At 45.5% G+C, this 27241-nt stretch overlaps 1 protein-coding gene across 2 annotated transcripts in view; it reads right to left on the bottom strand.

Moving 5' to 3' along the window:
- SLIT3 (slit guidance ligand 3) overlaps window positions 1-27241 on the bottom strand; it is a 645016-nt gene that overhangs the window by 211427 nt on the left and 406348 nt on the right. For both annotated transcript variants that reach the window (XM_033180336.1, XM_033180338.1), the window contains exon 5: window positions 11896-11967. In XM_033180336.1, coding sequence (XP_033036227.1) covers window positions 11896-11967 — 72 coding nt within the window. The remainder of the gene's footprint in view (window positions 1-11895; window positions 11968-27241) is intronic.

Genomic DNA, 27241 nt, shown 5'->3' with positions numbered 1-27241 from the left:
CCTGAGAGTTTCTATAGGGAAGCACAGCTCCAGGAATGGGCAGGTCTTTGGACCATGGGTCTTTTCTCTGAAGGAGAGACTTTCACACTCATACACCTCACACTGTGGCTGGGAAATTGGGTCAGGGCTTGGCTGTCCTGCTGACTTGCTCTATGCACTTTGACACATGGGAGTCACTCACCCTCTTTCAAAGAAGAAAAAGGAGACTCTTATCTGAGAGTATGAAAAACCAAATAAATTTAAGCTGTTGTGAAGATGAAAGAATTTATCTGCATGATTAAAAGCTCACACTTTAGGGCTTGGGGGAATGGAAGGAAGGATGAATAGGTGGGACACAGGGAATTTTAGGGCACTGACACTATTCAGGATAACACTGTAATGGTGGATACATGTCATTACACACTTGTCAAAGCTCATCCAACATACAAACCAAATAGTGCACCCTAATGTAAACTAGGGACTTTGGTTAATAATGTATCAATATTGGCTCAGCAGTGGTAACAAACATACCACACTAATGCAAGGTGTTAATAGTAAGAGAAACTGTGTGGTTGTGTGTTGGGGGTATATGGAAACTCTCTACACTTTCCACTCAATTATTCTGTAAATGTAAAAATGCTCTAAAAATATTAAAATGCTCTAAAAATTAAAGTCTATAAATTTTTTTTTAAAGTTCATACTTTCTTCTTTTCGTTTTTTTTTTTTTTGGAGACGGAGTCTCACTCTGTCACCCAGGCTGGAGTGCAGTGGCACAATCTCAGCTCACTGCACCCTGCCTCCCAGGTTCAAGTGATTCTCTTGCCTCAACCTCTCCCAAGTAGCTGGGACGACAGGCACCACCACCAAGCTCAGCTAAATTTTTGTATTTTTAGTAGAGATGGGGTTTCACCATGTTAGCCAGGATGGTCTCAATCTCCTGACCTCGTGATCCACCTGCCTCGGCCTCCCAAAGTGCTAGGATTACAGGTGTGACCCACTGTGCCTGGCCAAAAGTTCATACTTTCAGACAATCTTGATGGTCTTCTTGGAAATTCTGTCCCAACTGTGACCTTCACGGCCTGCTCCTACCTTGGGTCTTGGCTGATACCAAGCCAGAAATGCTTTTCCAACATTCCCCATGGATCTGTCTGTATCTGCTGTTTCCTTCAAGGCATCCCTCCATGCTCACCAAATCTCAGGGTTTTTCCTGGCCAAATCACTCAGAAAAACACTGCCTGAGAGTCCACACTAATCTTGGGATCCCACTGCAGCCTTTCCATGACCAGCTCTGTGGCCTTGGGAGAGTTTCTGAATCTGAGCCTCAATTTCCACCTCTATATCTAGAGGATAAGCAACTTTTCCCTAGTGGTCCTGCAAGACTGTTGTGGTAATTAAACAAGATAATACATATGGCCCGGTATAGTGACTCACACCTGTAATCCCAGCATTTTGGGAGGCTGAGGCAGGCGGATCACTTGAATCCAGTAGCTCAAGACCAGCCTGGGCAACATGGAAAAACCCTATCTCTACAAAAAAAAAAAAAAAAAAAAAAAAATTAGCTGGGTGTGGTGGCTCACACCTGTAGTCCTAGCTACTTGGGAGGCTGAGGCAGAAGGATCGCTTGAGTCCAGGAGGCAGAGGCTGTAGTGAGCCAAGGTCCTGCCACTGCACTCTAGCCTGGTTGACAAAGCTAGACTTACTTTCTCTCTCTCTCAAAAATAAGATAATACACGTGAAGGCTGTGTGCAAACCAGAAAGCAATGTACAAACGCAAGACACATAGTTTCTCCCTCCTGGACTCCTCACTAGTATTTTCTCTATTTTATAGACTAAGAGTTGAGAAACCTGCCCAAGCTCCCACAGGTAGTGAGAAACAAAGCTGAGAAAAAAACCAAACCTGATTCCAAAACTCGTACTTTTAATCACTATACTCACTTGGCCCCAATAAGATAAAGCATCAGAACATCAACAGATACTAGAGTCTCAATGTGTGATCTCCACGTTAATACTCATCTCCTCCTAAGTCCCTTACATTCTCTGTGGAGCTAAAAATCACGAGGCAAAGACTCAGTCCAATGGCAAATGTCTCCTAAGACCCCTGAGTCCTACTTTGAGGGGGTCATAATCACTGTGCCTTTTTGTCAGAGTACATGAAAGACAGGATTCTATTTTATATGCTTGTTTTAAACACCTTGCTTGCCGTGCATTTAGTGCTCAAAGGGGTTAAATACTTGTGATGAGTTTTTTAAAAAATCGTCCACAAATCAAATTGTCTCAGATAATAAATTGCAATGCTGGATTTAAAATAATGGTCTCCATTATCCTGAAAAAACATCAATGCTTCTCTGGGCTCCTTCTTGCTGCCTTGATTTTATTCTTCTTTGCTAGGATATAATCATGCCCCTTCATTCATTCACTCATTCAGGGTTTCAGCTGTTCCCTAAAACTGGAAACTCTTTGTTCTGCAAGTCATTTATTCCTTTGCTTATTGATTATTGAGCATCTACTATGTACCAGGCACAGGACTAACTCTTGAAAACATAACAATGAAAAAGGCAGATTCAGCCTCTCTTTTTACATAACTTACAGGCTACAGGAGGAGGAGGACAGCTGAGTAGACAGTTACAACGCAGGGAGGAGTGTTTTAGGAAATATGCAAAGTCTGCCAGAAGACCTGTTGTACTGTCTATGAAACTGTGTCGTCTCAGCCTAGAAGAAATTCTACTTGTCATCAATGTAACTTCCAATCCCAGGCAGAATTTCTGGGATGGGGCATTTACCACCACTCTCTCCTTGCTTTTAGATAATACTGTATATGCCTTCATCAGACAAATGGAGTCAAATCTACCTGTTTCTTCTACTATTTTTCTCATTTCAGGAAATTTAACTAACCAGCTGGTATTTATCGAGCACTTATGCTATTGGCCCGGGGGCAAATAGAGAAGAATGTCCTGGGGCATGCTTATCCTATGATATATGCTTGCTGTGTATGTCTCCCCCTGTAGACAAAAATTCACAGGAACAAGACTGTGTCTTACTCATCTTTCTTAAGATTTCCTTCAGGTCTGACAAGGGCTCAGTGGTAATTTGTGTAAGGATGAATGGAAAAAAAGGAAGAGTGGAAGAAAGGAAGGAAAGAAGGGAGGAAGACAGGGAGAAAAGGAGGGAGGGAGAAAGAATGAGAGGGAGGAAGAGAGGGGAGGAAGGGAAAGAGGAAGGAAAGGAGGAAGACAGAGGGGGAAAAGAGAAAGGGGGGAAGAGGAAAGAAGGGAGGGAGGAAGAGAGAGGGAAGAAGAGAGGGTGAAGGGAAGAAAACAGGAAAGAAGGGAGGGAGAGAAAGAAGGAGGAAGAAAGAGGGGGAAGGAGGGAGAAATGAAAGGAGGAAGGTGGCCGGGCATGGTGGCTCATGCCTGTAACCCCAGCACTTTGGGAGGCTGGGGTGGGTGGATCACCTGAGGTCAGGAGTACGAGACCAGCCTGGTCAACATGGTGAAACCCCATCTCTACTAAAAATACAAAAAAATCAGCCAGGTGTGGTGGCAGCCACCTGTAATCCCAGCTACTCGGGAGGCTGAGATAGGAGAATCACTTGAACCCAGGAGGCAGAGGTTGCAGTGAGCTGAGATTGCGCCACTGCATCCCAGCCTGGGCAACAAGAGCAAAACTCCGTCTCAAAAAAAAAAAGAAGAAGAAAAAGAAATGAAAGGAGAAAGGGAGACAGGAAGAGAGGAAGGGAGCGAGGGCAACAGGAAGGAATGAGGGGGAAGGGAGGATAAGAGGGAGGAAAAAAAAAGAAGAAAGGAAGGGAAAGAGAAAGGTGGAGTGAGGCAGTCAGGCAGGGAGGCATGACCCCTTTCTTTAGATAGCATTTTTGGGTAGCACTTAGCAAACTGGGGCCGAGTGCAACTTCCTCTAGCAGCAGTTCTGAACCTGACACACTCAGCCAGGAATGCAAAGCAGGGAAGGCTGGGAAACTTGCTGCACTTTGGGAAGATGATGAATCTGCATGGCCTTGCCTCAAATGAGCAGATTTTCCTAAATCCCCCTTCAAGATGCAGCATCCCTTGTGATGAGAGCCAGGCACTCTTCCTGCATCAGAGCCGGCTTGCACTGAAGTATACCTCTGTCTCTGGTTGATAAGCCCTGGTAACAGGCACTCAGTTCCCCCACCCAGCTAGCCCCTGAGTCCCTGCAGTTTGACTCTGCCTTTTTAGATCCACTTTACCTGCTCGATTTAGGCCTCCCACGATTTCTGAACAACTGCACAAGTCTCCTCACTGCCCACACAGCTTCAGTCTCTGCCTCTCAGCAATCCACGCTCCCCACTGCTGCTGGAGCTGTTTTTCTTAAGTGAAAATCTGACCATGCCACTCCCCTATTAGGAACCCCTCAATGAACCCCCGTTGCTCTATGGATCATGGGGTTCCAGGTCCTCCCTTCCTGAACCTCCCCATCTCCCTAACCTCATTGCTCTTTATCGCCTTTCTTGCTAGCTATACTCCAGTCACAAATCTCTCACAAGCATCAACTCTTTCACACACCTCTGTCCCTTTATATATGTTGGTGAATTTTCACACATTGTTCCTTCTGCCTACAATAGCTTTCCCCTAGATGAACTCCTATGCAATCTTCAAGACCCAACTTATGTCGTTTCCTGAGTGAAGCCAGAACGAGACCTGTCTTCCTGGGCTTCCACACATAGTTGTCCTTACCTCCAGTGAAGCCTTAACGCATGTCCTATGACTGCTGGTTTACTAATTGACTCCCTCACTAGTAAACTTAATTTTGTCATCTGGAAAATGGGAATATCATTAGACTGTGAGTTCTCCGGATACAAGAATGGTACCTTATTATTTCCTATACTATTCTTACACAATAATACTACTACTATGGTATATTATTTCTATGGTATGATATATATAATTTTCATATAAAACATTTTAACAATGTGTATGATTTCTGATATGTAACAGGCCATCGGCAAACACCCGTGAAATGAATGAGCAAAGTCATTTTTTCTTTTTCTTTTTTTTTTTTTTTTTTGAGACGGAGTCTCGCTCTGTCACCCAGGCTGGAGTACAGTGGCCGGATCTCAGCTCACTGCAAGCTCTGCCTCCCAGGTTTACGCCATTCTCCTGCCTCAGCCTCCCGAGTAGCTGGAAATACAGGCGCCCGCCACCTCGCCCGGCTAGTTTTTTTGTATTTTTTAGTAGAGATGGGGTTTCATCGGGTTAGCCAGGATGGTCTTGATCTCCTGGCCTCGTGATCCGCCCGTCTCGGCCTCCCAAAGTGCTGGGATTACAGGCTTGAGCCACCGCGCCCGGCCCTCAAAGTCATTCTTTCAATACATTTCTAGTCCACTTTACTCTCTGCCATGAACCATTTGGGTACTGGGGATACCGCAGTGATTGAAACAGGCAGGATATCTGTGTACACAGGTTTACTATGTGCACCCAGAGACAAGTAATAACAGGATAACATCAGTAACAAGAAATAAATGAGGTGATTTCAGAGGGTGAAAAGTGCTCTGAAGAAATACGACTGGGTGATGGGATAGAAAGGGAAGGCAGTGGAGGACAGTAGGCAACATTTGAGCCGGGACATGAAGGATCAGAAGGAGCTGGCTGTGTGGAAGTCTGAGGGTGTAGCATCTTATGTTAAGGGAGCAGCAAGTGCAAAGGTCCTGGGGCAGTAAGGAGCTTGGGATGTTCAGGGAATGTAAAGGTGCATGGGAAGCATGAGATAAGTGAGAGCACCCAGTTCATGTACAGCCTTGCAGGACAAGACCAGGAGTGTGGACGCTGCTCCAGGTGCAGTGACAAAACAAATGGCTGCCAAGATGAGCAGACAGAGATGCTACCGGTGAATGGGTGCTGGTGTCCCTCCCCACACCTCCCTCATCCTCACATGAGATTACCGCCTGCTCACCGGGGCGGAGACAGCCCTCATTAATCTCAGGAAGCAGGAGGGTAGACGCGGGCGGCGCGGCAACACAGACTAACTAGAGAACACAAAGGCTGCCTGCCCAGCTTTGTTTTCAAAGCGTCAATTCCGAATTCTGCTAGCTGGCAGAGACAAGGGTTATTGATTTTCCCTTCTGGAATGCATGTCCTACAGAGTCCTCGCAAATAGAAACTGAAAAACAGAGGAAAACATAACTGCTGAGAAAGACAGGGCAAGGGGACATTTAAAAAAAAAAAACAATCTATACTGGTTTTTGTCTTTTTCTTATTAGCCTCGGCTGGATTGTGGTCTGTCATCTCTCTTGTTTTCCCAATTCATTTCCTTTGGTTCTATCTCTATGCCTTTCTATGATTTCTTTTTCTTCCTCTCCTTCTCTCTCTTTTTCGCTGTGCCTTTGTCCAGTACCTAGCACAGTTTCTGCATACAGTAGGCATTTCATAGTGATGTGATGAGTGTTGGTCTCTGCAGGACAGTCTCTCTAACGGTCTCTTGCTTCATCCAGATAGATCACTTCGTCCATCGAACTGCCTGTCTGTCTTAAATACAGCACCTCCCGCCCTTCTAGGTAGGTAGCGGAGAATAAGACCAGCCCACTAAACCAGCTTTCAGTAATTGCGTAGAATGGCACCCCCAGATAATTACTTTCTCTCTCTTCTCTGGAGAAGCAGGAAGCAATTAGGGGCCTCCTTCTGTGGTCTGGAGGGGCTGGCGTCCAGTCCCTTCGTTGAGAGCATCATATTAGTGGCTCCCCAAGTCCACAGGGCTCAGAGGCCACCTGCATCCTTTCTCTCGGCTCTGATAAAAGTTGCACGCTTGCCTACTTGCTTAGGTGAATAGGGACTCTGCTCTGCAGCAGCTTCTGTGGTCCCGTTATTGTTCCTGTTTGCCGGCATGGCTGTGGGGAAAGGAACCTGGGTAGACGGAAGTGTCGGTGGCGGAAGTCCAAAAGATGGTTGGGCGTGTTACTGACGGTAGGTTAGTTCCAGAGGCCTAGGCTTAATTTTATCTGCTGACTTTTACCAAATTATACACATTGATGAAAACTTAATTTTAGGTGGAAAATGTGGGTATCACAGCTTCTTCTTCTTCTTCTTTTTTTTTTTTTTTAAGACTGAGTTTCACTCGTCTTCCAGGCTGGAGTACAATGGTGCGATCTTGGCTCACTGCAACCTCTGCCTACTGGGTTCAAGCAGTTCTCTTGCCTCAGCCTCCTGAGTAGCTGAGAGTATAAGTGCCTGCCACGACACCCAGCTAATTTTTGTATTTTTAGTACAGACAGGTTTCACCATGTTGGCCAGGCTGGTCTTGAACTCCTGACCTCAGGTGATCCGCCCGCCTCGGCCTCCCAAAGTGCCGGGATTACAAGCATGAGCCACCGTGCCCGGCCACAGCCTCTTCCTTCTTGAAGGGAAATGTCAGCGCAAGCAAAGAAAACAGACGTCAGAACTACAAAAATTATTTTTTAAACCAGATAGTTTTTGATTTTCTCCTTTTAATAAAGCATATGGTGTTACACATAGGCCCAACTGGTTGTCATTTTACATAGCATGCAGTTTGAAGCTGGATATGCCAGTAGTTCATCTTCTACTCTTTAAGGTAATAGTGGAATGGTGTGAATTCCCTGGGCTCACCCACTGTGGTGGAGTAGGCTCGGGGCTGGGGAGTGGTTCTCAAACAGGCTGATGACAAGGATGTGCATCTCTGATATTTCAAATTTGCTATTTATCATTCACAAGGTAGACAATCTCCATAATTGAGGACTGGTAGTAGGAGGAGTGTTTCCTTAGCAGGTTTTATAGAAATTTAATTTGTGCTAAGTGTCTCCTATTTTCCATGTGCCGATGCATATTTAAACACACAGCTTCATTATCACCTCTGTCCAGATGCTTTCCCTCCATGAAGCATCAGATCCTCAGCTCAGGTCCTATAGCTCTAATTACTCACATGAGTTTTTCTCTTGGGCTATAAGATTATTTAGTCTGACTCCCTCTTATTAAAACCAAGGAAGCTGAGGACCAGAGACATAGCGCGGCTTTAGCAAAGTCCTTCAACCAGCAGAAACTGGATGGGATGTCAGATCACAAACTTCCTCACACAGAGGAGATGCTCTGTCCACAATGCTGACAGAAGACTTGACAGCACTTCACACCCAATGTGATTACAAACCAACTCGGGATCTTCCAAGCTCGGCTCCTCCTCCTGAACTTTCCATTTCTGTGAAGTGGAAGCTCCAAGAAGACAGAGCTCACAGATTTACACCGATACATCTTAATCCCTGCCATTTTCCCCAGAACTAGCACTTAGAAGGAACTCAAAAAATAGTTTGATGGGTGTGTGAATGAATGATTATGAGAAGTTGCCATCGTTCTCTGTATTGTCTGAACTTGGAACTAATCATTTTTCACTTCTTTTTCCATGGCCTCTAATAACTTGCTGACCGCCAAGATCTGTTGATTTTGTCCCCAGGGACTGCTTACTTTGGCCTCTTTCTCCACTTCTGGCTGCTCTCTCCCGGGAGAGTGTGAGAGAGATACGAGCATGAACCCTCACACTGGACTACAGCCTCATCTCCTGCCCCGACCTTTCCTTCTGCCACCTCCTCCTGTCCTCGGTTCCTCTTCCAGAATAAATGTTTTCACCATGATCTGTCCCAGGGCAAAAGCCATCCACATTCTTAGTGCCTACATCTAAAGCCCATGCTCCTCGCAGTCAAGGCTCTCCAGCAACCAGTTTCCACCTCTTTCTAACCCAATCACACACTCTTCTGCCTCAGACCCCTCCACTCCCATGAAATGTCTGCTGGAAACAGTTTTGCCTTTACACTTTGCACGCACCATCTTCATTACTTTGTGAATTCTAACCACCATTCAGGCCCAGCTACAGTCTTTACTATTGTAACAAAGGAATACAGGAGCAACAGTAGTTAGAGCTTTCTAAATACCTTCCACGCATCAAGCATAGGACTAAGTTATTCATATGCATTACTTTATTAACCTCCACAAAAACCCTAGGAGGTAAGTCCAACTATTATCCTCATTTTATATAGTGGAAACCTAGGCTTAGAAGTGTCAAGTAATGTGTTTAACATCACAGACTCAGAACCTAGAACATATGGAATTCATACATACGTCTATCAGACTGCCAAAACCATGCTTCTAACCACTAGGCTACATTGCCTAAAGCTGTCTGTTCCTTCTGAGCTCTGAGAGCCCCTCGTTACGAATAGCTACTCATTAGCCAACTTTCATGTTGACTGGTACTTTACTAAACATTTTCTTGTATGTACATGATTCTTGTCCCCAGTTTCACATTAAGCTACTGGAGGACATGAATTGTACTTCTGGGGCCTTACGGGTTCTGCCTGACAAGTGCCTACTGACTGAACTGATTAGAAGTACACAGTACTCAATTCCCCTTAGGTGTTTTTAGTTAATTCATCCTTTAGGCAGTGAGTTCACTTCCCTTTCCTTCGTCCCCGAAGCCCAGGTGCTAGTAGTGAGTATAAACAAAGAGAAGATCCTCACTGAGTTCAGGATCATGAGTAATACACATTTGCATGGCTTAGAGGGTGGGCTGATGGTGGGTGCTGGAGTGACTTAGGAGTCTGGGTTTGTAGAATCTTGAACCTTTTAAGTCCTGAGGCCTTTGCATAGTTAGGGATATTATAAGGGGGGAAAAGAGACCCTGTAAAACAAAATCTGAGAAACCCTAGCAACTATTAAGAACCATTGTGGGGCCGGGCGCAGTGGCTCAAGCCTGTAATCCCAGCACTTTGGGAGGCCGAGACGGGTGGATCATGAGGTCAGGAAATCGAGACCATCCTGGCTAACATGGTGAAACCCCATCTCTAGTAAAAATACAAAAAATTAGCCAGGCGTGGTGGTGGGCACCTGTAGTCCCAGCTACTCAGGAGAGGCTGAAGCAGGAGAATGGCGTGAACCCGGCAGGCGGAGCTTGCAGTGAGCCGTGATCGCGCCACTGCACTCCAGCCTGGGTGACAGAGCAAGACTCCGTCTCAAAAAAAAAAAAAAAAAAAAAAAAAAAGAACCATTGTGGGATTTATTTGCTTTCTTAACAATCAAAAACATAGTTGGTAATTAATTGTCCAGCCCTGCTTATACATCAATACAATATGTTCTTTTTGGTTAATGGATCCATTTAAAATCAGTGTCATGAGATCTGACCGATACATCACTTTATATATGCAAAATGTTCTTTTGGGGTTCAATCATCAGAAAGCTGGTTGACCTTGAGTTAGTCACTGCCCTCTCTGGGCCTCCATTTCCTTGCCTCCTGACATTCTGGCAGTCTAATTAACATAGTTGTTTTTGGTTCATGTGAACAGTCTTGAGTTCTTGGACTGCATGGAACGAAACGCTAGAAAAGCACTCTGAAATGTTAAAAGTGCCAGTTCAGGATGAGAGAAGATCTCTATTTATTTAGTGGTTTTGAAGGTTTGGCTTTTCTGTATCTCGTTTTCTCAGGAAGATATAAACTCAGGAGGTTATTTCTTGAGAGAAACCTATACCTGTCCTGCAAAGGAACTCCCATTCTTTGTGGCTGTGGCTGCTCTACCCCGTCCTCTCCTGCTCTTGGGAAAATACCCTCAGAAGCAGCAGCAGGCGGCCTCCTTGTCCTCGAGCCCCTTGCAAAGTCCTCTCTGCTTCTCCGTTCCTTCCACCCACCCCCAGAGACGCCTCTGCCCTCTTGTGTGCTTTGCATGTTAAACACCAAAAGCTTTCCGCTAAGGCCACAGGGGAGGCAGATAACCTGCATCTGGAAGCCATCACCAGCTGCCTTCAGTGTGCCAGTAAACTAAAACCTCTGCATTCATTATAGGGAAAAGTGACAATGTCCTTTTTTTGAGTCTCCCTTAAGACGTCTCAAATTGAATCTGGGGCTGCAGAGAAGGCTACTGGGCAGAAGTGCTTGCTCAGCCAAACCAGACCGTCTTCCCTATCCCTCTCCAAAAGCATGTTCCGACCCGGTGGGCACAATGGTTTAGGCAGAAAATTCAAGGCATAGTCCTTGTAGGGGCCCAGGAGTCACGAATAAGGGGTCAGTAGTAGAAGCCAGGTAGGAAATTGTCAAAGTTCAAAAATGTCATGCTGGAACAGTCCTGCCTCTTGACTGTGGTGACAGCTGCACGAATCTGCACGTGATGAAATCACACAGAACTACACATGCCTCCGCTCACACAGGCGTACGCAAGTGAGTACACGTGGAGCTGTGAGATCTGAAAACTAAGGTCTGTGGGTTGTACCAATGCCAGTTTCCTAGTGTTGATACTGTACTGTGGTTATGTCAGATGCTACCATTGGAGGAAACTAGTACACGGACTTGTTTACTATTTTTTGAAACTTCCTGTGAATCAAAAATCATTTCAAAATAAAAAGTATAAAAAAAAATCCTAGGGCAGTGGAAGTGTATCTGGCTATGTCTCCCCAACTTCCTGGGATACAAGTCTCCATGCTCTCTCTTAGGAGCCAATGACGATGCTATTAATAAGAGTGAGAGCTTCGGCATCATCATCACCAAGGTTCCCATTGATTGACCACATACTCTGTATGAGACACTAAGATATTTCTTTCTTTTAAACACTTTCTCAGTTGCACAAAACATGCCCACAAGGTTACCATCCCCATTTTACAGAAGATGATGATGATGCTGGGCAAAGCTGGCTTGCACCAAGGCTCTGTAGGGCCAGGCTCTAACTCACCAGGCACTGAGGCTCCAGTGCTTACATCTGGGGATGACTAACCAGCGAAGTACAGGTTTCTGTGACACTGTTGTGGCATCCAACGTGTGTTCCCTAGAAACCACTCGAGCACAGCCCTCAATCTCATCTCTGAAGGCACCTGGACCGCCCTCCTGTCCCATCCCTCACCCTCATTCTGGTCAGAGAGCCCGAGTTAGCCACATCTGTAGCGAAGCAAGGAAAACATCACTTACAGGTTCTTCACATCGGTGATGCCGCGGAACGCCTTCCTCGGGATCCCCTGGATCTGGTTTTCACTCAAATCTCTAAACAAGAAGAGAAGAGGCACACTGCGTTAAAGACCCAGGCTGTCTTGATCTGCATCTCATTAAATGATAACAATCCCCCCACCCAGGCTGCTGCCTCTGCGGTCAGAGTGTATGGGGGCTGTTTGGTCTCAGGCCCCAGGCTGCTATAAGCATTCACATTGTTCTTCAAGTGATGGCCTTTGCTGAAATGGTTACCAGGCGGAGCAGCTCGCCTCCAGGGCGGGCTCTGTGGGTGGTCTCGCACCTCCAGGCCACGAGCCAAGATGCTGGGTTATTTGTTGCACATACTGCACCCAATTCTCTGTTTTCCCACCTCCCGGAGACAACCCCCTGCCCCCACTCCCCGCCCCTGCTCCCAAGCCCCACAGGCATTCCTCCCCCACTGTGGGGTCAACGCCGCAGCTCAATCTCCCGTCTCTCAGGGCTGTCCTCTGCTGCTCAGGACAATCTGCCTTTGTCATGTGAGATTGCAACAGAGCCTGCCTATTCTGATTTTCTGATGCAGGATGACCACTTCAGCTTATTCTAGAGTCCCAGAGATTCCTGGGGGCCCTTGGATGTTCTTAGTGACAGGCATGATACATTCAAATTGCATTTCCACAGATCTATCCAAAGTGGGGGTCCCACAGGCACCTCATCTAGCATTAAGCAGTGCCAGCATGTTGCTTTAAGGACGGTAAGGGATACTGTCAGGTCCCACAGCTGGCTAAACCTAAGTCTTGTCCTAGGCTGTAAGCCTTCCCAAAGCCTTATTTCCTTTCTAAGAAAGAGACAGGCTTGTTTGTTTTGCTTCCCGCTTTTAGTTTTTGCTAGACCAAACATGTGCGCTTGTTTTCACTCAGAACTCAGGCCTGCTTGGATCTCAACAAGTAATCAATCTGTAAAGACCCATCAGGCCTCCAGAGCGTGCAAACTGGCTCTGCAAAAACACTCATGCCAGGCCTCCTTCCTGGCTGGTCCCGCACAGCCGTGGGCTGCAGAAGCCTCTCTGAGGACTATGGTGTGGTGGGGGGCGCAGAGCCAGGGGCTAGGGACACAGCGAGCCCTTTACACTTTCTTCAGATATAAAAGGTGTGTCACACACACACACACCACTATACATATGCAATTATTTTTTAAAAGAACACCCGAAAAACCCTCAAATATAAGGCAAAAAAAATTAACGATGCAGATCTAACTACTGCTACCAATCACGAGTTATATATATAAAATTCCACCAATATGACCTCATAATATACAGTCTATTATAACCTATTATTCTTGCTTGCTATATTGAGAACATCTGTCCCTGTCATTAGTAGCGCATTGATACTAACATTTTTAATGGCTGTATATCGTCCAATTGTATGAGTGGCTACATAGTCCCAAATTGTTGGGTAGGCATTTATTTATTTACTTGCTATTTAAAGAAACACTAGGGTGAATTTCTCTGCATGCACATTTTAGAGATACTTGTCCAACTATTTCCTTGGTATGGGATCCTATAAGGAGAACTTGCTGGTCACAGGTTAAATGGGTCCTGAGTTGACCTAGAGACAGATTGTACCTGTGGACACTCCCATGCTGATCTTCCAAGGGCACCTAATCAAAAGCTTTAGATGACTCCAGATATATTTGGCAGGAGAGATCAGACGACTGCCCTCCACTAAAATCTGGGCAGTCTAAATGAACATTTTGCAAAGGGGCAGGAGGGAAAAGAGGAAACAGAAAAGAGGTGTCCACTTTTTTCTGATCTCCCATCCCCTGCTGAGACAAGCCATGTGCTCTGAGCAGCTAGCTAAAACGAAACTTGAGGATCATCTGGGGCCATTTTTAGGCCCACAAAACAAGGCTCAGACTTGGGATAGAGTGCAGGTGTGAGTACTAGTGGTTTCTAGGGCTGAATAACAGGGTGCTCCCCATCTCAAATCCACTTTCCTCTGTCTGCAACCGACGTAAGTAAATTCAGATGCACAATGAGCCCTGTCTCAGGCTCCCCCAGCCAGGCCTGATTCAATGAGCTGGGCTCCAGCCTGCAGTCCAGGCGCTGAACAAAGCCCATGATGACAGCAGAGGTCAGGCGGTGTCACCAAGGCCACTCGGCTGCTCTCCATCAGCCTCTGGAGCAGGGGCCCAGGTCCTGTCATCCGACTAATGCAATTTCCACCAGGCATCTGGGCAGCACCCAAGGCTCTGGAAGTCACAATGAGTCCAGTCTTTTCTGCCAAATGAAGCTGGTCTGTAGGCCACCGAGCCTTTGCCCACTACCCTCCCAGGCTTGGCTGCTCTCTCTGGCGGCTCTGGAAGATGAGCCCCAGTCACACTTTTGGAAAATGGTTGATGTGATCAAAATCAGAGGCAGGGGCAGCAAACAGGAGAGAGGTATAGAGCTGTCAGCTTGAACCACAGCTGGAAGCTGGATGAGGGGGCATGTATTCCAATAATGCGCTAACCTTGTTTGAGTAGACAACATCCCAAAATATACTGGGAGGAGCAGCAGTCGTACAAAGGTTCTGGTTTGCAATACGGTGGGATGAGGAGAGGAGAGTGATATTTAAGCAGAAAAATCTGGCCATGTTGCTGGGAGACCTCCTACACAGGCGAAATCCTGCACTTGGGTGGGGCAATGCTTTGGTTTCTGTTCACTATTTTCTTGCTGTAAATATAACCAGCCTTGCTCCTACTTTCAGGAGCCCAGTTAAAACACAGCTTTTTTCCCATCTCCCTGTCACTGCTTTTCTCCTGTCCCAATTGAGCAAAACAGTAGATTGTAGGGAATTTATCTGTTCCCCATGACAATCTGCTTGTAAATTTTATTAATTTTATTTTCCATTGAGCCTCTCTTCTCCGGCTAACAATACTGCTGCCATCCATCTGCAGGACTGTATATTGATTTCATAAATACCTCCAGTGGGCTGACAAACTGACAGCTTTAATGGTGTTACTGATGGGGCGTGGAGGAGGGTTCAGGGCTGGGTGCTTCATTTTCGGTAACGGTCCCTTCACAATTATCACAGGGCCTTTGTGCGAGTTCCTAATAGTGTGTTTATCTCAGCGTGGTGCCAGAGCATGGAGCTATTGTTAAGTACTATCCTTGAGAGAGACAAGAGCCACCATTTTCCACTGACACTTAAATAAAAATAACAAAATCTATCCACAATGCCCAAGAGCCTAGTGCTGGCCAATTGCTTGTTAGGGTTTTAGTGCCTCCCCTTTCATGAGGGAAGCAGCTCAGGGCTGAGGAGGGCAGAAATGCTCAGAAGTGACCAAAGAAGGGGATTTTTGTTTTTTTAAACACTAGAAGGAAGGTATGAGATTGGAGTAGGGTGCAGGAGTGGGAGGTGTGCTGGATTTTTCTGGTTAAGTAAAGGAAGATGGCTGGTGGGAAAGGCTTTCTTGGTTGGGGAGTAGGGCTAGGAATTGGGATGCCTTTTTAAATAATTAGGGCTCTGGGAGAAAAGGAGAACTGCATTAGCTAAAGTGCATTTTCCAGCTTCCGGAAAATGATTAACTGACCGATTATTCCATCCAAAAACACAAGACCAAAGAGGACTTACTAAGGAGACAGTAAGTCAAATAGGAGTTGGCAAGAACCAATATATCCCCCTTCCAGCCACCCTCCCCCCTTTTTAATTTACTAAAATGTTTTGGACACAGATTAACTTTCTTCACAAATTTATTATTGCTTCATCTACCTTGAAATGGGAACTGCAGACGCTTTGATAAATGGAGTGAAAGGCTGTCTAGTTCCAGTGGAGCTTTTGAAATGCTTTCTGGGGCCCTCCCTTCAATGTCAGGCATGCTTTGTTCTCAGAGGAGCAGAGAATGACAGTTCCCACCTTCACCCCTACCCCTGCAAGACTAGGAGCAGGAACATGTTCTCCTCTTTGCCCTGCTGGGGACAATGCACTTATCTTGGTCATACTCATGCTACCAGGAAATCCTCTCTGTGTTAAATGGCAGTTTGTGGAGGGACTTTGATCCTAGATGTCACTCCCAAATTAATTCTGAAGCTACAAAATGGGGCTTGGAAGCTCCTCAAAACTTGGAGATTTGTTGTTTCTGAAGTGGGTGGGGTTACTTATGAGCTGTATGATTGTTCAAGTTACTAAAATGCTCTTTGCCTCAGTTTCCCCATCTTTACAGTGGGGATGTTAGTGTTACCAACCTCAACAGTTAATTGTGAGAGCGAAATGATTACATGTAGAGCACCGCGTGGAATCATTTGCATGTTAGTTGTGTGAATCTAGTCAATTGCATGACTGTCTCACATCTCCAACTGTCAAATGGGACTGCTTTCCTAAGTCATATGGATACTGCACCCAGAAATATCACAGTCCCACCTCGAAGTCTATACAAGTGCCATTATGACATTAAACTACAGCTTGTAGAGCTCTGCAGAGCACTCTGCACAGCATCTAGAACACTGTAGGCACTCAATGAATAGCTGCATTTCCTTTTGTGTAGTTTCCTCCCATTTAGCGTTGGATTGACATTGCTGAAAATGTCTAATTTTCAGCACCCCCAGGACATATACCTTCAAGAATAAGATACATAAATGTTGCTGTACTCTTTTCATAAAATCTGAGGGAGGGATTAAAGTTTCTGTCATCTATCATCTGGACAGGGGTAGCCATGTTTGATTCTAGATTCTTTTGGATAAAACGGGAGAGCTGGATTCAGAAATAAAAGGTCTGTCTTGTGTTAGATTCTCTCAGAAGCAGACACCGAGCCAAGGACAAGGGGGTTAAGTGATTGATTAATGAAGTGCTCCCGGGAGAGACCAGTGAGGGATGGAAACCAAATGGAAAAGGCAAATAAAAGTACAATCAGGTGAAGTCTTGGCCTTAGCCCAATACCATGGGGAACTCCTGTCTCTGAGCAAGGAAGCTGGGCTTTTGCAGCCTTGCAACAGACAGTCCTTGGTTAGGGACCACTCAGGCGAAATGTAAATTCCCAGGCTCTGCCTGCCCTCCATGAATGCTGGGGGTGGTGACTCCAGCACCCCAAGGACAGATTGCTGAAGATGTTGCCAGCTAGGAGACTTTAGCAGTGAAGTTCAAAGAAGCAGGTGATAGGATCCAGTAGCAATAGAAAGAACCCAAGGAGATCTACCCCAAAGTATTCTTAAGAAGGCTTCGGGGATAGTTCTGAATCTACAAGTCCTCAGTGGGTTAAAATATCACTCCCAAAAGATAGCATATCTAGGACCGAAGATCAAGAGGCCACATGGGAAAGTAACTGACCAAAGAACGTGGGAACAACCCAGTCTGGCGTCTGATGAGGTTTACACTTCTTTGTCTACCTCCTCAATCCCTCTGCACTGAGACCAATGTGGGTCTTTTCAGTAACATTAAAAAAAAATTCCATCAACTCTTGATTAGTTAGGCTAAAATAGGGGATGATCTTAAAAGCATTTATATTTGGAACCATTATTGGATTTGCGATCAAGGCAATGGATTACCATTCTGATTCTCTTTGGCCTGAATATATATTTAAATTACTTTCACATTCTCTGCCTAATAGGAGGAAACCTGCCCATTGGTGCATTCAGTATCAATCAAAACTCATCCAGGATTTAAAAATTTTTGATGGATAATCTACGAATCTAAAATTTCCTGTACTCTCAATAATACTACCATCTTACATAAAGCTGCAGTCTTTGCTCCCGCCCCCTGAACTCCAACTTTCTAATATACAGTAACCCGGTGACACATCGCTCTGTGCTAGGAACTAAAGGGACAGACACTGTTTTGCTTACCTTATTTTATACAGCAGGAGGGACAAACATGCAGGAAAAATGATCCCCTGGGGATTCTACAATGTGGACTTCAGGGAGGATTTATCTTAATAGGTACATCTCTTCTGCAGGCAATTTATCTTAATAAGCAAGATTGTATGTTTGCAGTTGGGTCACTGTCAAAATCAAATGAGCACCAAGCATATGTCCCAGCTAAGCTCTGGTACCTCCCGCTGGGTGTCTAGTCAATGGCAGCCTTTGTCTGAGGAAGATTACAATGGAGTAACTGACTCATTTCCTGAAAGAACTACCACCTATCTCAGGGACCCAGGGAATCAAAGTATCAGTGGGGGACAAAAAAACGTCAATTATTTCCCACTGCTCCAGTTGTGTTTCTGAATATTTCATTGCAGTGAGAGCTTACATTGTGTGTTCCCTCGATGTTAAAAAGTTACTGGATAAAGGATATCAATAAAAGCTCTTTCTGCAACCCTTCCCCTCACAAATTCATCAGAAAGGTCCTGGCCATGCCATTCAGACGTTTAATACTGACAGATTAAGTGTCAGCTCAGATGCTCATTTCCCAAAACAATGAATTGAATACCTACTAGGTGTTCCACTATGGTTGAAGTTGAGATAGAAAAGTGGATAGTCCCAAGTTTCTGTCTTCCTGCAGTTTACATCCTTATTTATCCCAGATACAAAGAAATAGACTCCCTTACTTTTACAAATATAAAATAAACATCTAGACACCTCAAAAAGTGAGAGCAAGGATGGGTGGTGGCTCATGCCTGTAATCCCAGCACTTTGGGAGGCCGAGGCGGGCGGATCACCTGATGTCAGGAGTTTGAGACCAGTCTGGCCAACGTGGTGAAACACCAGCTCTACTAAAAATGCAAAAATTAGCCAGGTGTGGTGGTGGGCACCTGTAATCCCAGCTACTTGGGAGGCTAAGGCAGGAGAATGGCTTGAACCCGGGAGTGGGAGGTTGCAGTGAGCCGAGTTCATGCCACTGCACTCTAGCCTGGGTGACAGAGCGAGACTTCATCTTTTTTTTTTTTTTTTGAGGCGGAGTCTTGCTCTGTCACCCGGGCTGGAGTGCAGTGGCCGGATCTCAGCTCACTGCAAGCTCCGCCTCCCAGGTTCACGCCATTCTCCTGCCTCAGCCTCCCATGTAGTTGGGACTACAGGCGCCCGCCACCGCGCCCGGCTAATTTTTGTATTTTTTAGTAGAGACGGGGTTTCACTGTGTTAGCCAGGATGGTCTCGATCTCCTGACCTCGTGATCCGCCCATCTCGGCCTTCCAAAGTGCTGGGATTACAGGCTTGAGCCACCGCGCCCGGCCTGAGACTTCATCTTAAAAAAAGAGAGAGAGAGAGAGCACCAGTTTCACTGTTTCTTCCTTTTTATCCAGAAGAAAGCCTGTCTCTAAACTCACACTATGGGTTGCTCCAGACACCAAGCAAAAGATTTTATAGTTTATTTTAGTCGGGGCCCAAAATCTTTTTAAATTTTCAGAAGGAAAAGAGAGAGATGCCACTCTGAATCACCAGGACTCACAGGGAATGCAGGCTTGTTTCATCAGGTGCTTTGGTTTTATCTTTCAAAGTGGACAGTTTGGGAAAAATCAGAACAGTACAAAGATATTATCAAGAGTTGGGATGGTACCGGGCAGTTGTCATAGAAGAATGTTCTGATCAGATGGACCATGAACCCTGCTATGAGAACAAAATAAACATTCATTCCTGTTAATTTTTTAAAATTTAAAATGAGAATAGAACTGTGGTTTTCTTTCATTTGTGTCTTTATCTTTGAGAGATACATACTGAAATAATTAAGAATAAAATGATGATCTCTAAGTTTTGCTTCAAAATAATATAGGAGAGGAAGAAGTGGTAGAAGAATAGATGAAACGAGGTTGGCTGTGGGTTGGTATTTATTGGAGCTAGGTGAAGAAGTACGAGGGAGGTTCATTTATCATCTGCACTTTGCTTTTATGTATGTGTGACATTTTCCATAATAAACAAAGCATGCAGATTCCTGGGGTCTATGACAGACCTATTGAATTAGAAACCCTAAGGATGGGCTTGAGTCTAATTTTAAACAAGTTTGAGAACCATGGGTGGAATGAGTATTGCATCAGATTAGGTGCTAAGTTCACATCCCGGTTCTGCTACTCAACAGGCTGTGTGTCTTTAAGAGTACCAGTTCAATTCTCTGAACCTCAACGTGCACTTCTAAGAAACTGGGATAGGCATCAGAGGTAATGGACAAGCGAGTGCTTTCTAAACTCTAATGCAGTATATAATGCAAATTCCTATCTTCAGGTTCTAGCATGAAGTTCACAAATATAGCTTCCTACTACCTTAAATGTTAAAGTCTAATTTTAGGGAAAATTTTGGGAGCAGGATGCAAAGGCCTCCTGTGTCTCAGACATGAGACTGCTGATGTTGGACAAAATGCCTGTGGGATAGGCAGAGTCACAGGAGAAGGCTGAAGGGGGGAGAATGATGACATTTAATCTGTATTTCAGAAATCCACTCAGGAGCCCGGGGAGGCTGACCCAGAAGGGTAAGAGTTCATGGATGGCTACACCCTCCTCTGGGAGCCAGAGACATGGCAGAAGAAAACCAAGCACTTTGTCCTTGGACTCCTTCAAGCTTGAAGGGGAGACAGGTTGCTGGGATTAGGACATTCCTGATAGGGCCTCACAGACCAGGGATTCCCTACAGTTTTCTAGGAAGGCTGAAATCTGGGAGAAATCACTACAGGGCAGGTGATGAGCAGGGTTGCGCAGCCAGGCTGAGAAATAGTCCTGGAGCCGTGACTGAGGGTGAAGGCCTGAGGTCCAAGCACTATGAAGATAAGACACTTGGTCCCAGGGGAGCATTCTGACCAAAGGGAAAAAGGAAAAGAACCTGTCAGGCTTCAAGCTTCTACAAAAGGCTACACATGGAGTTGAGGTTATGGGTTTGCTCTGTGACTAGTTACCAATGTGAGTGTCTGTTTTGTCTCTTTCTGGGCAGGTGTTACAAAGATTGCAAACTCAAATGCTTCAGAGTTGTGCAGGTAAAGTAAATGAGGAAGTCAGGCTGCATGTGGACAACAGGAGTAGTCAGAAAGTGAGCTGGGGATGTTAATTCAACAAAATCAAAACAAAATAATTGGCCTCTGTGCCGGCCAATTGGATGCTTCCCCCTGGGAAGAACTTGACCTGCAGGCTCAGATTTGTGACCAGTGAGGATGCAGAGACTGTCAACTCTTTAGGGGTGATCTGCTAATTCCAGAACAGCACTGTCCCATGGAAACATATCACAAGCCAAGGATACAATTTAAAATTTTCTATTAGCCACATTAAAAACAGTAAAAAGAAACAGTTGAAATTAATTTTAATATGATATTTAACTCAATATATCCAAAAGATTGCCATTTCAAGATGTAATCAGTACAGACATTTATTAATGAAATGTTTTACATTCCTTTTTTCATACCAAGTCTTTAAAGTCTGATGCGTATTTTACACACACCTCAATCTGGACTGGCCACATTCTGCGTGCTCAGTGATCACACATAGCTAGTGCCTACTGTATTGGACAGTATGTTCTAGAATAAGGAACTTGATGCTGTAGCTACACAGCATCTCATTGCCAAGGGAGGGAAAAAGTCTTCAGATGTTGGAACCAATCTAAGGAGCCTGATACAAGACTGCTTGGGGGGTTTGAGTATACAGATAGGAAATGCGGAGGAAAACCAGTCAAGGTTGAAAGCCCTGAATCCAGGACAGAAAGCCATGGTTTAGAATATTCCATTCATTCAGTCATTCCTCCTGTGAACAAATAACTCTTCGCAGCCATAATAACTCACAATCTGAGTTTTTCCAAACCACCACTCTTCCAGGGCTATCAGGGTTAACCGATGCTGCCAGTCCAAACAGAAGCTTTCTTCATTTAATTATCATCTGCAACTCCAACTAAGGCTCTTTGTGTTTATGAAACAGCATTATAATTGACTGATCATCTCCAGCAAATGGGACAGAGGCTGAGCTTCTCAACAGCTCACTAATCCCTGGGATTATCTCAATTTAGTGACATGGCAGTTAGTTACATTAGATGGGATTGAGGAGCTCTCATTATCAGCCCAATTACGCCCTCTGTTCTGGTCCAGGCTTCCCTGTGTCACTAAGTGGTCCAGGAAATATCAGTGGGGTTCCAACCACAGGCGTCTGATTCCACAGTGCACGCGTACCTCATTATATATGCTTCAGGGGGTACAACTGCGATTTTGGTGTCTTCACATTGTGTGCAGAAATCTGGTGCTGAAAATCATCTGATCGTAAAGATCTAATTAGGTACCTGAGATAGTCCCCTGCCAATTTTGGGCCCAATAAGAAGTTCTGGTTTAATTTATCAACCTTGGTTGGGTGTGGACAGGGGGCTTGTTCACCTGATTCAAAAGGATGGAGACTGGCGTTTTGTTTGTTTCTTATTGTTTGAAGCTATGTGTCTGCCCAGTGGGGTTTGGGAAAGGAAACCCATTTCTATACAATTTATCCTCCTCTGAGGCTGACATACTGGTCCCCACCCCCTCTGTCCCTCTTCCTTGGCAGCCATCTGAGGCTTTCATCCCTAATTTGATTGTCGTAGCTGACACCGTCAATCTGAAATCCAGTAGCATGTCTAATGCTGGCTGGACAAGGGGAAGGCAGCGGGAGGAGAGGGGGAGGCAAATTCATCTCGAGAAGTAGCTTTATGTAAATCGATCCTTTGGCCCGAAAGCTAGAGCCAAGCATTTGCTGATTAATTGGAGAAGCGTCCTTGTTCCCATGTCTTCTGTAGAGAGATGGCCCAAATTGAGTCCTCTCTTCTTCACAAAGACATTCCCATGCCAAAAAGCTTTTGCAATTAGGAGATGAAATCTTGTGAGTGAGGGGGAGGTATCAGGGGCAGGGGAGCGTTTATGAAATTGTTCTGAAATGAAGTGTGTGCATTTGGCCTGCTCTGTGATTAACTACAGACCTGGGCACCCTCATTTGCCTCCTAGTCTGTGGCCTGATAGCCTAGGTTCAGAGGCATAGTATCCCATAGGTGAAGATCTACTTAAGTGACAATTAGCAAAAATTAAGGGGATGGGGAATGTGCTTCTAACACGTTTTTCTTAAATTTATATTCTTAGTTACCATTTGGGCCCCTTTCTGTTGGTGTCAGGAAGGAGGGGAGTGAGGCTGATCGATTCAACCTTTTTTCTACATCCTCTTATCTTTTCCTGAAAAAGAAAGCTCAAATAAAATGGCAGATCATCCACCAAGGTGGTCCTTTACAACTCAGTAACTTGTCCCAGGGCCCTGTCAAATTTAACTGTATCAAAAAACTTAAAGGCAGAGTAGCTACCTGGGCACAAGAAAGAGTGCGTTTGGTTCTGGAAAGGTTGCTTGCTGCTTCACCATACTGACTATGTGGAGGTTGGCAATGTGGTGTTTTATGATGGCTCTCTGACTAAATTATTAGCTTCGTGTAGGCAGGAGCTTTTGCTGAGTGTGAGGCCTGATGCATAGCTTTAAAAATATTTGTTAAGTGGATGGAAAAAATAAGTGAACATGATTTTATGCCATTTCTTGGTCCATGGATGACTGAGAACACATCTCAAGCTATGGAAATCTTTTTCCCCCCCAAGTCCAGTCTGTCCCTTCGGATTACAAAGAGCTCTGGCTGTCCTCCTCCACCCTTCTACTTCTACAGCCCTGGTGGTATATCATGCTTGAGAACTAATGTTCCTAGAACAGGCTTGTGAACTAAGGAGCCACAGTTATATAAAGCCTTTGACGGGGAAAGGTTTAGTGAGCTAAGCTGAGGCGTGGGAATGAGCAGTTACAGTGGGAAGGTAGGCGAAGTGGACAGATAACTTGATTTTTCAGAATATAGATTAAACCTGGCCTGCGAGGGTACAATAGATTTGCAAAATGCATTCAATCCAGAAAAGGCCTGTGTGCCTGACAGTGTTTCATCTCCAAGAACAACTTCTCCCCTCCTCCTTTCTGAATTCTGGCACTCATAGAGATTAGGATAATACAGATAATGAAACTCAGGTGCAGAAGGAGATACTTTAAGCAATAGCCTCCAGGAGATGTTAGAAGGGGGTCATTGGCAGTGAAGAAGTTCTGATGATCTTTGGGATAATCTACCCTGTGATCTGACTCCTTCCAGGCAAATTGTCTAAAAGCTCTGGAAACCCTCCCAGAGGCTGAAGATGTGCAGAAATAAAGTTGGGGGTGGCAGTGAGGTGAGGAGGTGAGAAAAAGAGAGGAAGTCAGAGGGCTAAGGCACTGCAGTTTGGGAGACGTTGAAGCCACTTCCTAGTGTCTACCCCACTGTAACCTTAAATGTTCAGCTTGATCATGAAGAAAGGATTCTTTGAACATTGCTCTGGATCTGCCTAACCCTAATACTCTTTATGATATGGCACTAGAGTTCCTCTTATGTGGCCCACTCTGCTCCACCGAGGAAATGTGAACATGCCAGCGCAGGGTGGGGAGGGGCTGTGCCTGGGCTGCGGCTGCCCAGAGGTTGGAGTTTGGCAGCAGTGCTGCAGCTCGAGGACATGGGGCTTGTATATACCTGTGCTTTCTTGTAACTTTTCAGAAGACCATTAAACAAGTGAAACCTCAATGGTAGAGGTGAGATGCTATCCTGGGTCCATCTGCCGATAAAATCGATATGCTTCAGAAAGGCTCAAAATTATCTTCCACCAAAGCAGGAAAGCAATTCAGCAAGACCTCAGCACCCTGAGTTGCAAAGCTGGCCTCTGGAAGCCCAGTAACGGATGAAGTATACAGGAGCTTAAGCCATTAAGCTATGTTAATACTATAGAATGTCGTTTCTTATCATGACCCCCTGCACTATTTATTGTTCCATTCAAAGCAATTACAGTTATTGCTAATAACTCACACCTGTGGATGTGCTGCTGTTGCCTACAGGAGAATAGATGCTGTTCTCTTGCTTATTTATGTAAAAATGGATGCAGTTCAATAGATTTACACCAAGTTGGAAGTTAACACTAATAATTAATCCCAGACCCGCTTCTGGCCATTAGCCTGAAAGGCACTAGACAAGGGACACGAGCACTGGGAGGACCCAACGAACTGCAGAGATGAAATTCATTAGTGACAAATGTGAGACTGCTGCCACTAGTCTCGTGCCAAATACAATCAACTCCCCTGTCCCCAGCCAAGAGAAAAGGACCTCTGAGGTAGGAGGCGGGGGGCGGGGGGTGACTTCTAAAATGCTTCCCTTGTGTTTCTGAGACTATTCATCCACTATGGCCCAGGCCGTACTTTTCTTGGTAACTCCACTCCTTGCCTTACATGCTTGCTAGAAGTCGTGCCTATGGCCAAGACCCCAGGAGGCAGTGAGGTACCGTAGTGAAAGCACGGCTCAGGAGCCTAAAAGACCTTGGTGTGAACTCCAGCTTTGCCACTTGCGTGACTGGGCCTCAGTTTTTGCATCTGTATAATGTGGACCATGAAAATACCTCTGTGGGGGAATTATTATAAAGTAGTTCATGAATTTTGAGTTCATCGCATGCTGTGTCGTTCATAAAAAGCACTGGATAAGTACTGGTTGTTATCAGTCCTTGTATCTGTTCAAGTCAGCACTCAACACTGTGAGTAAAAGAAAAACCCTGCCTTCTTGCCCCACAGAATATTACAGAGGAACACTGAAACTGTAAAGCAGCAACTCCAGGTCAAGTTCAATACGAAAGAAAGTAGTAATTGGTTTCCACTTAGCCTGTCATGCCTCAAAGTTTCCTGGGTCCTGCAAGGATACCTCTCTCATGGAATCTACCACAATCTCCCGAAGATGGCGAAGATGGGAACACAGGTTAAAGCCGCCCAGCCCCTATGAGGCTGGTTGGAAAATGGTTGACTGTGCGGCGGAGACTGTGCAGCAATTGCTGTGCAGAGGAGAAGTTGACAGGAGACTCCCACAAAGAGGAGGGAAAAGAAGGGGGGCCTGAAGGGCGTCGGTGGGACAGTGGGAAGACACTGGGAAGTGGCCCTTGCCCAAGCACAGGATCTGGGCCGAGAGCAGAATATTGGTCCAGCCGTTCTGTGCAGACTCAGGACAAGTCAAAGCACCCTTCTGCCTTCCAAAGGAGGCTGAGGCTTGGGTGAGCTTCAAAGGGGTCCAGAGCTGTGCAGGAAAAGCCATCATTACGGAAGGTGGGAATGGGAGGTTCATTTGTCACCACTAAAACAAATTCCTCAGTTGTGGCTACTCTCTTTGGAGAAGGAAATCCTCACAACCCTGTTAAAGCTGTCTTGGGGTTTACATTTCAATGAAGCGTCATCATTACTAGGGTGACTACAATGTACCCCGGGTGTTAGGCATTGCAGGTCAACACTAAGAAAATGAGAAGATAGTCCCTGGGAACGGACGAGTGGGGCAACAAGTATGATGTCACCTCTGCAAATGGAACCAGCTGCTTGAGGCAGGACTCAGTGGGTATCTTTCCCCTTTTCCATCTCCAAACCCTGTGGAGGAGGCTGCTCCAGGAGCCAGGGACAGACCAGAAAGTCAGCCTCTGAGTGCTGAGGCACTGAGTCCATGAATGTGTGATCCCTTTAAAGATAGACAGATATAAAGATGAGAGAGAGAGAGACAGAGAGAGGGAGAGAAAGTTAAAGAGGGAGATTGACACAGTGAGACAGAGACAATAAAACCAGAGAAAGCGAAAGAGAAAAAAAAGTCAGAGACTGAAACGCACATACACAGAAACAGGCATTTCACAGAAGAGACCGTGAAAGGAAGAGACACACAGAGAAAGACACGGACATGGGGCAAAGAGAAAGAGGATGGAGACAGGTGCACATGCACAAACACACGTATGCACACACACACACGTGCACACACACACACACACACACACAAAAGAATGGACATACAGAGACAGGCTGAGAGAACCAAAGGGAAAGGTGCAGGCGGAAGCCAAGCAGGGGTGGGGCTGCGGACAGAGGTTCTTGCAAACGATCTTAGCATTTGAGCCTCCCCAGGATCTCCTCCTGTGGTTCCTCTGGGGATGAGGATGTGCCATCCTCCCTGGACCTGCGCTGAGCTCAGGTCTCTGTGCTTCAGCCTAGCCTTGTCCTCCGAGACACCCCCAACCTTTGCATCCAGCCAGAGGGGAGCTCCCCAGAACAAGGGGAGGTCGGGTGGGGCTTCCCCTAAGCTCCCATCTCTAGCAACTCCAGTCCTTCCAGTCCCCCTCAGCTCTGGAAGCCAGAGACAAGGTTTTGGCAGAGAAAACTTGTGGTTTCAAACTTTTTACATTACAAAGCGAGTTTTTAAAAGCTCCATAAAATTTCAAGGCACATACTTAATGTTCAAATGGCAGAATATATCGATTCCTGCCCATCCTCTAGTATCTTAAGTTTACCCAGAGGACCATTTTATTTAATTAACTTGGTGCTTTATTAATATAAATATTCTCCTATTGATCATAAGAGGGCCTGACAGGCACTCAAGCTGGGTATACATCACCTTCCCTCTGAGCAGCGC

Source organism: Trachypithecus francoisi, unplaced genomic scaffold (genome assembly GCF_009764315.1).
Source record: "Trachypithecus francoisi isolate TF-2019V2 unplaced genomic scaffold, Tfra_2.0 Lachesis_group2, whole genome shotgun sequence".
In the NCBI taxonomy this organism is placed as follows: domain Eukaryota; kingdom Metazoa; phylum Chordata; class Mammalia; order Primates; family Cercopithecidae; genus Trachypithecus; species Trachypithecus francoisi.
Note: the sequence above shows the minus strand (reverse complement) of the source record. Positions and strands in the feature narration are given on the sequence as shown.